Below are 8,878 nucleotides of genomic sequence, written 5' to 3'. Positions count from 1 at the left end.
TTGCTACCAGAAGGTAAAGGGAGAACAAAACAAATATGTATATTCTAGCAGCAAAACAAGACAAACGAACCCGAATGCAGTCTATTGACAAAACAGGTATAAAAAACATCATGTAGCCTGGCCAGCATGGCTCAGTGGTTGAGCATCAACTTATGGTCATGGTTCAATTCCCGATCAGGGTACATGCCCAGATTGTGGGCTCGATCCCCAGTGTGGGGAGTGCAGGAGGCAGCCGATCAATGATTCCCTCATCATTGATGTTTCTCTCTCTCTCTCTCTTTCTCCCCCTCTGAAATAAAAATATATATATTAAGACACACACACACACACACACACACACACACACACTCACACACACATCATTTATGTGGAGGGAGTGTAAACAAGTTCAGAATCTTGCACTCTACAGCATGGCCCCGCAGGGACGTTCTCACTAGAGATGGTTTATTAGGGGCACCCCATGAGAGGGCAGTTCCTGATGCAGCTGCCGGAAGAGCATCGCACAGCGGTTCCTCTCCTGGGTCTTCCCCAGAGTGTGGTAGAGTCGGGCCTGGAAGTAAACGACATCTCTGATTCGCTCTTTGCAGTCGACCTTTGCAAAATAGTTCTTAGCTTCGTTGAGGTTCTCAATGGCGGCCTCCAGAGCTGATGGAAAAGGGGGGACATACCACACCTGTTTAACTCAACACTTCACATGTAGTTTCCAAAATTTAATATCTTTTATTGATTTAACATGTTCCAGACACTTTTTTAAAAATGTTAACTTAAATTTTGTGTTTACTAGCTCTTAAACACATATTTAAATTTATCTTTTAATTTTTCAATTACAGTTTACTTTCAGTATTATTTTGTATTGGCTTCAGTGTACAGCATAGTGATTAGGCAATCATCTACTTTACACAGTGTTCCCCCTGATATTTCCAGTACCCACTTGGCATCATGCATAGTTATTGCAATATCGCAATGTTCCCTATGCTGTACAGATACTTCTATACTCAACTCTTTGAGGAGGAAAAAACCCACTGTAGTCAGGTTTTATAAAGGGCCTTTAGTCTTGACTTCCTGCCCGGTGCCTGATTCTACAGGGTAAATAACCACTCATTTGCCTTCAGCCTTCATGACAAACATGCATGTGAGAAAGCGCTTTAAATGCTGCCTGAAATTTTAACATAAAGTTGTGAACACTCAAACTTAAATACTGTCCCAAATTTAATGTCTTTTCTTTTTCCAGGTCCTACATTTTAGAAAACTGCCTAACAACCTTGGTACGGCTTCCTACCTTCTGCTTTGTTCGGTGGATCATAGGAAGCTGCTGAAGCCACCTGGCACTTGGCCACCAAGAACATGGCCCGGCCTTTGTCCAGGACAGCTCCGTCAGCCAAGATGGGCTCAATGGCCATGTGGAGAAGACTTAAGGCCTGTTCTGGGATTCCAAGGATGAGCTGGAAAAGAAACATCGTGGCGCTGTACACACCCACAGGCACTACCCACTCCAAGGAAGGCTTCCTTTTTGGTCCTTCTCTCCTGAGGCCATGTCTGGCTTAGCTTCTCCCTGACATGTACTACATTTAGTGTGCACCATCCTTAGAAAACATAAGGTGTAACAATCTGATTTCAGACGACGATCGATACAGTAGGGAGTAGTTATTCACACTATGGGAAAGTTTTGTCTTTTTTACAAAAAGATTCAACACCAAAATCCTTTAGATTGGCAATTCCCAAAGGGTTGAATTAGCTGTGTAAGGATCACTGGAGGAAGAGGAGGCTCTAAGAAAATATCTCAAAAGCATATAGTAAAAGAAACAACAGGGAATTAAAATGACATGCTAGCCCTAACCGGTTTGGCTCAGTGGATAGAGCGTCGGCCTGCGGACTGAAGGGTCCTAGGTTCGATTCCCGGTCAAGGGCATGTACCTTGGTTGTGGGCACATCCCCAGAAGGGGGTGTCCAGGAGGCAGCTGATTGATGTTTCTCTCTCATTGATGTTTCTAACTCTCTATCCCTCTCCCTTCCTTTCTGTAAAAAATCAATAAAGTATATTTAAAAAAATAAATAAAATAAATAAAATGATATGCTAGAAAACATCTATTTAACACAAAAGAAAGCAGTAATGGCAGATATGAGGAACAAAAAAGATGTAAGCATATAGCAAAAAAATAGCAAAATAGAATAAGTCCATTCTTATGCATAATTATGTTAAATGAATGAAACTTTTCAATTAAAAGAAAGACTGGCAGAATAGATGAAAAAGAATGTAATCTTATGATTACAGGAGAAAGAATCCTCAACAAATATTAGCAAACCAAATCCAGCAGCATATTAAAAGAATTGTACACCACAACCATCTGGGATTTATCCCAGGAATCCAACAGTAGTTTAATATAAAAAAATAAATAAATCAAGTTAAACCGAATTATTATATGTTAGCAATTCTACTCTCAAGTATACCCAAGAGAAATAAAACAATATTCACACAAAAACTTGTATGTGAATGTTGAGATCACCTATTCTTAATAGCCAAATGGTGAAACAACCCAATGGTCCATCAACTGATGAATAGATAAATGAAACATGTATACATCCAATGGACTATGACTCAGCTGTAAAAGGGATGTAGTACATGCTACAACATGAATGAACCCTGAAAAGATTACACTAAATCAAGAAGCCAGACACAAAAGGCCAGATATTGTATGATTCCATTACATGAAATACACAGAATAAGCAAATCTATAGAGACAGAAAGTAAATTAGTGGTTGCCAGAGCCTGGAGGGAGGGGATGAGAGTGACTAATGGGAAAAGGGTTTCTTTTTGGTGTAATGAAAATAATCTAGAAGTAGATAGTGTGATTGTTGCAAAACACTGTAGATATTCTAAAATATTATAGATAGATAGATATTAGTATATATCTATAGATATAATATAGATATTCTAAAATCTACTTAATTGTATATTTTAAAATGGTTAAAATTATGACTTTTATGTCTCGTGAATTTTATTTTATTTTTTCTATTATGTTTATTGATTTCAGAGAGGAAGGAAGGGGGAGAGAGAGAGAGAAACATCAATGATAAGAGAGAAGCATTGATGGGCTGCTTCCTGCATGACCCGACTAGAGATCGAGCCCACAACCTGGGTATGTTCCCTGACTGGGAATCCAACCGTGACCTCCTGGTTCATAGGTCGACGCTCAACTATTGAGCCACACTAGCTGAGCATGAACTTAAGAAAAAATTATTCTATAAACATTAAAAGCCTACTCTATGTGTAGGTCCTACTAGGTACCATGGGATACAGTAGGGAAAAAACAAGTGCCCCTTCTCTCATACCCTTTCCATTCTACAAAGGGAGACAGAAAACAAACATTAAAAAAAATTTCATTTCTAAAACCTTTCAATTAACATATGACTCCCTCACTTCTTTATTCTATTCATCCCCTTGTTAAATTAAGCATAGCTCTGGGCCAGCTAACCATTAATATGATGCAAATGTCCTCAATGAAGAGGCGAGTCCCCTTTACTGAATACGCAGCCAGTGCCACTGGGAGGTGTCAGCCTGCCACCAAGTTCACAGCTCCAGATTTCCAAGTTCACAGTGGAGGGCCTGCCATGGAGACTGCATTCCCAGACTTCAATAGTGAGAAGTGAAAGCTCATTATAATCCTTCAAAACCAAAAAGTAGTACCAGATCTGCCAGTTCTTGAGTACAAATATATGCTAAAATAAACAAACAAACACAAAACAAAACAGAGATCAGCTTACCTGGGCAAAAGCCAAGTTCAACACTGTTTCAGAGGCCAAGTACTGTAGCCGGTACTCCTTGGAGAGGGCCAGCGCCTGCAGGAGCACGGGCAGTGCAATGGTAGGGGAGGAGGATCGCCAATACAGCTCTGCCACAGACAGCAGGACACTGCCGAAGACAGGAGGACAGTATGAGAATTTCCACCACAAGGCACCATCCGTGACACGCACGAGAGACCCCCTCTTACCTGATCACCATTTCTGTGTTCCTGATTTTCTGACAATGAATCAATAATTTCTGTAAAAGCTTGTGTGCCTCTGTCATTTGATTCTGAGCCTGTAGTACAACTGCTTTTCTGACACAAACAAAATAAACATACTAGTAAGTGGTTATGTTGACGTTTTGCAAGGGTTATAAGTATAGTCACTTTCAGGGTTAGAATCCCTATTTCCTCAATCACAATGTAATTGAATCCCCAGGGAAGAACTGTGCCTAATATAATTTTCGTTAAAAGAAGAAGAGTGTGTTTATAAGCACATGTGTGTGTGTACACACACACAAACGCAGGAGCAAAGGCTGGAACTATAGATGTCACAATGTTGGTGATTGTCTCTGGGTGGCACTTACTGTCTCCATTCTGCTTGTCTGTATTTCTCATTTCCTGTAATAAATATGTAATGAATAGAAAAAAGGGTTTCTCTGCCCTGGCTGAGTGGCTCCGTAGTTTGGAGCACCATCCTGTATACTAATAGGTTGCAAGTTTGATCCCAGGTCGGGGCATGTATGGGAGACAACCAGTGTTTCTCTCTCACATTGATGTCTCTCTCTCTCTTACTGTCCGCTACCACGCCTCTTCCTCTCTCTCTAAATATATCCTTGGTGAGAATTTTTTAAAAAAGAAAATAGGTTTTTCCTAAGCTAAAGTGGATAAATTAATTCACACACAAAACATACAAGAATAAAGCCACCGGGGAATGAATTCACTCTGGGCTGGAGTCCTCCACGTTTCTTACCTATACACACCCTCAGTGCTATGAAGCGCTGTGATTCCTGTAACAAGCGAGTCAGCCAAGTGATATTTGCCATCGTGCATCGCTCTGTCAAACTGTATTTTCTGATCACAGAGCATCCATAACTAATAAGAAAAAATATAATTAGGGACAAATGGCAAGTGTTCACCTCATTATTCAACAGAGATGGAAAAGTATTTGGGCTTGCTTAGCAAATATCCTAACAATTCAAACACATTTTTAATTTTTGCTATTTAAAAAATATTTCAAGTATGGCCCTGGCCAGTGTAGCTCAGTTGGTTGGTCATCGTCCCATGCACATGCCGGGTTGTAGGCTCAATCTCTGGCAGGGGGCGTGCAGGAGGCAGCCGATCGATGTTTTGATCTCACATTGATTTTTTTTTCTCTCTCTCTCCCTTCCTCTCTCTAAAAATCAATAACAAATATTTTAAAAAAATATTTCAAGTATGTGAACAAGCATTAATAAAAAAACAAACACGTGTGCAAATCATCAACTTTGTCAAATCACATTTTGCTTTCTTTCCTTCAGATACTATTAAGACTACTGAAGTACTTTACAATTTCTACTCCCTTTTCTATTTTTCCAAAGTAAGCACTTGACTTGGTATCTATCATCCCCATTTATGTTCTTATACTTTTACAACACACATACTTATCCTTAAACAGCATGTAGTATGATCTTGCACATTTTTAACTTTGTATAAATAAATAGTATCATACTGTATGCATCCTTTAACTTGCTTTTAAGCTCAACATTATTTTGGGGGTTTACACATATTAATACAAGAAATTATAGTTCCTTCCTTTTCACTAATAGTTCTCAATTATATGAATATGTGACAGCTTATCTATTCTCGGGTTGATGGGTATTTAGGTGGTATCGATTTTTCACTCTTCTGAAAAATGCTGCAATAAACATTTTCACATACCTCTCCTTGTACAAGTTTATCTCAGGTATACAGCCAGCACAGGCAATGCTGGGTTGTAGTACATATGCGCTTCACTTTAATATAGAAGCCCTTTGTTCTTCAAATGGACTGTACCAGTTTACAGCCCCACCAGGAGCCTATGACATTACCCTCTGCTCCACATTCTCACCGACAATTGCTACCGTCAGATATTTTACTTTTGGCCAATCTGATGGATATGAAGTATCTCATTATTGTTTTAATTTGTAGTTCCCTGACCACTGGTCAGGTTGAGCATTTTGTAATACATCTATCTGCCATACAGGTTTTTTTTGTAAACTGTAATTAAATTGTATCTTTATTTTACTGTACACCTTCTTGGTTACAGCTAGAACTGCAATGGAAATTATTTCACCCATTAGCACTCCCACGGAGCCACACTTCATCCTTGGGTGCTATCTTCTGTCTTGTTTCCCCTCTGGGTGCTCTGGTTCACATGTCAGCACAGCTCACATGCTCACACCTTATCTAACCACCTACGTGAATGACCACCCCAGGGACCAGCAGTGGGAGATTCCCAGGCCTTAATCCTGAAGACTAAACATGGTAAGGGAAGGGAGAGAAAGAAGGCCCTTGTAACCGTGTTTTCAGCCCCTTCAGAGATAAAAGTCAGTTCAGTGAGAAACAGAAGGCCTAGGACTGCCCTCTGGGCACAACATCTTCCCACAAGGTTATTCAGTTCTGGGAGGAAAAGATTAGAGTTGCTAAGTACGAGACAAAATAACAAAACTGAGACCTAATTCCTGATCTGTTGAAGGATGTTGATAATTTCTTTTCTTATTCCTGTATAGTTGGAGATGTTAAGAATACTAATTTAAAACCATGAAGACAAGAGCAGGGGAAGTCCCCTGCTTTAAATCTTTTCTCAGAGTTTATTTCTCAGGCTTCTTGAAGAGAGCTTACAGAGTCTCCTAAGTAAGTACCCATGTTGACCTCAATGCATGTATGTTACAGAAGGAACTGACATGAGAAACTGAGGGGAGGCTACATGAGCACACTTTGACACCAATACAGTAATTACGGTCTTTTCACAAATAAACCCGAGGTCACACAGAGAGCAGGTTACCTGGGCATGCTGACTATTCGGTGGGAATCTTTCCTTCAGGTGCTTTAATACCTCGGAAGCTGCAGCGAAACAGCCCTAAACAGAAAGACAGGATGTGATGAGCACACCCGTGCAGCCACACCTGCTGCACCACGAGCAGGGAGCAGACAGGATTCACCCTTCTTGGTGCGGCCAACCACAGACCTGTACCTGACATGCCCAGTGCCCTTCTCAAGCATAGAGGAAAGAACTGGCAGAGCCTCCCTTGCTCCAGAAGCCCACCGACCTGGCCACCTCCTACCTGCTCCGCATGCAGCTCTGCGAGGTGGCAGAGCGCGACCGCAAACGATTCCGTGTTGTTCTGCTGCACGCCCGCATTCACCGACTCTAGGCTGTTCATGCTCAGCAACATCTGGGCTTGTTGCAGCGCCATGGTGCTGGGTGAGGGGACAAACAGGGACTCCCATCTATCAAGGGAACCAGGCTGCCCTCCGCCACACCCCACACTTCTCTTGAGTGCGAATGGAAGGAAGTTAAGCCCCACTGCAAGTTCTGGCTTTGTGGGAACAGCTGCCTCCCAGGAAAGCGGGAAAGCACCCCGATGTGCAGCCCCAGAGGAAACGTAGTGGTTATGGCACAACAGGGAGCTCTAAGCGCCAGACACCCTCCTCCCCGTTGCCTGTGGTCACGGTGTATTCATTCGTTTTCATGGGTAAATTCAGACCCGATGCCATCCTGGTACCAGCTGCTCTGGCAATATATTCAGTGGCCAGTGTCTGCAGTTGTTTTAGACCACATCCTGCCAAAAAATTATCTCACATACAAAACCCAGACTGGCCATATAGGCTCTTCCTTTCATTACTGAATTCCTAAAAATAGCAGATTGTGTAGGTGAGAGGTGAGGTTGTGACAGGACTCCAGGATGTCAGAAGTTTACTTCCAAGCTAGAGACGCAAAACGGAAATTAAACACAAGGCTGGAGATATTCCAGAGAACACAACTTGAGTGACCATGGCCCAACGCCTCCTGCGAACAGAAAGAGGCGCTGCCCGTCTCAGAGCACAAGGGCATTGTGCTTGGAGTCAGAGGACAACATGGCTCATAAGTGGCTCTGTCACTTATTAACTACACTGTGGTCTTGGGCAGATCAGGCAGACGTGTGAACTTTGGTTTATGCATCCTATAAGGGAGATCTGCCAGCCTCCACTCGTCTCTAAAAGGACCCACAGCCCTATGGCCTTGACCGTCTGCCTGAAGACTGACCTGCGGCCATAGAGCCTCCAGATGGCCGTTTTCTGGGCGATGCTGATGTCGATGAGCTCTGACAGGCTGTGTTTCCAGTGCAGGAGGTCAGAGTCCTTTAGAGCATCCATCAGTTTATTTGCTGTCTTCCCAGCAAAAGCCCTCTGCTGAACTAAGGATTGTATGCCCAGGGAGGCGAGGTACTAAGGGGAGAAATAGAGATTTTACATGACGAGTTTGTTTTGCTCTTTAGAAATTTGGCATATTTCACATTTTAGCACATGCACAGTGACAACACTATTTACAAGGAAAGTATCTACAGCCTGACCCCGCCCCGTATAAAATATGTTCTTGAAAAACAGGCTGGAAGAGAGGCTGACAGTACACCGAGAAGAGCCAGGGCTTTGACATTAAATGGACCTGTACTTAAACACCGCCCTACTACTTTCTATGTGACTTGGGGCCAGTCACTTAGTGTTTGAGCCAAGCCTCAACTTCCTTGTCTGTAAAATGGGCATCCCAGCTATCATAAAGAATTGCTGTGAGGACTAAAATGAGATAATATGTCAAACAGTGCTGGGCACATTATATAGCAGGAGATTAAAAGAGGGTGCCTATTATGAGCATAATTTCTGGCATGATTTTCAGGGATGAACGCTCAACTAAGATACAGCATAAATCCACAACAAAAACTATATTTAAAAAGTCTCATTTATTTTAAGGAGACACTTAACACTTACTTTTCTCCCTATCATCAATCTGTACATGTAACTTTCCTTCCCCAGAAATGAGTCAAGTGTACAATTTGCAGATTTGAAAAGCATATACTTTAAGTGACTGCATATGATTA

At 41.9% G+C, this 8,878-nt stretch overlaps 1 protein-coding gene across 5 annotated transcripts in view; it reads right to left on the bottom strand.

Annotated features, from left to right (window-relative positions):
• Positions 1-257: 257 nt before the first annotated feature.
• ANAPC5 (anaphase promoting complex subunit 5) overlaps positions 258-8,878 on the bottom strand; it is a 28,047-nt gene continuing 19,426 nt past the window's right edge. For 2 of the 5 annotated variants that reach the window (XM_036354055.1, XM_036354057.1), the window contains 8 exons: positions 8,050-8,231; positions 7,073-7,223; positions 6,808-6,882; positions 4,756-4,877; positions 3,990-4,097; positions 3,763-3,910; positions 1,280-1,442; positions 259-645 (listed from right to left, as the gene is read on the bottom strand). In XM_036354055.1, coding sequence (XP_036209948.1) covers positions 434-645; positions 1,280-1,442; positions 3,763-3,910; positions 3,990-4,097; positions 4,756-4,877; positions 6,808-6,882; positions 7,073-7,223; positions 8,050-8,231 — 1,161 coding nt within the window. In that variant the 3' untranslated portion in view covers positions 259-433. Of the gene's footprint in view, positions 646-1,279; positions 1,443-3,762; positions 3,911-3,989; positions 4,098-4,755; positions 4,878-6,807; positions 6,883-7,072; positions 7,224-8,049; positions 8,232-8,878 lie in introns of those variants that run through there. The other 3 variants (XM_036354053.1, XM_036354054.1, XM_036354056.1) reach the window with 3 other exon arrangements.

Source organism: Myotis myotis, unplaced genomic scaffold (assembly GCF_014108235.1).
Source record: "Myotis myotis isolate mMyoMyo1 unplaced genomic scaffold, mMyoMyo1.p scaffold_m19_p_20, whole genome shotgun sequence".
NCBI lineage: Eukaryota > Metazoa > Chordata > Mammalia > Chiroptera > Vespertilionidae > Myotis > Myotis myotis.
Note: the sequence above shows the minus strand (reverse complement) of the source record. Positions and strands in the feature narration are given on the sequence as shown.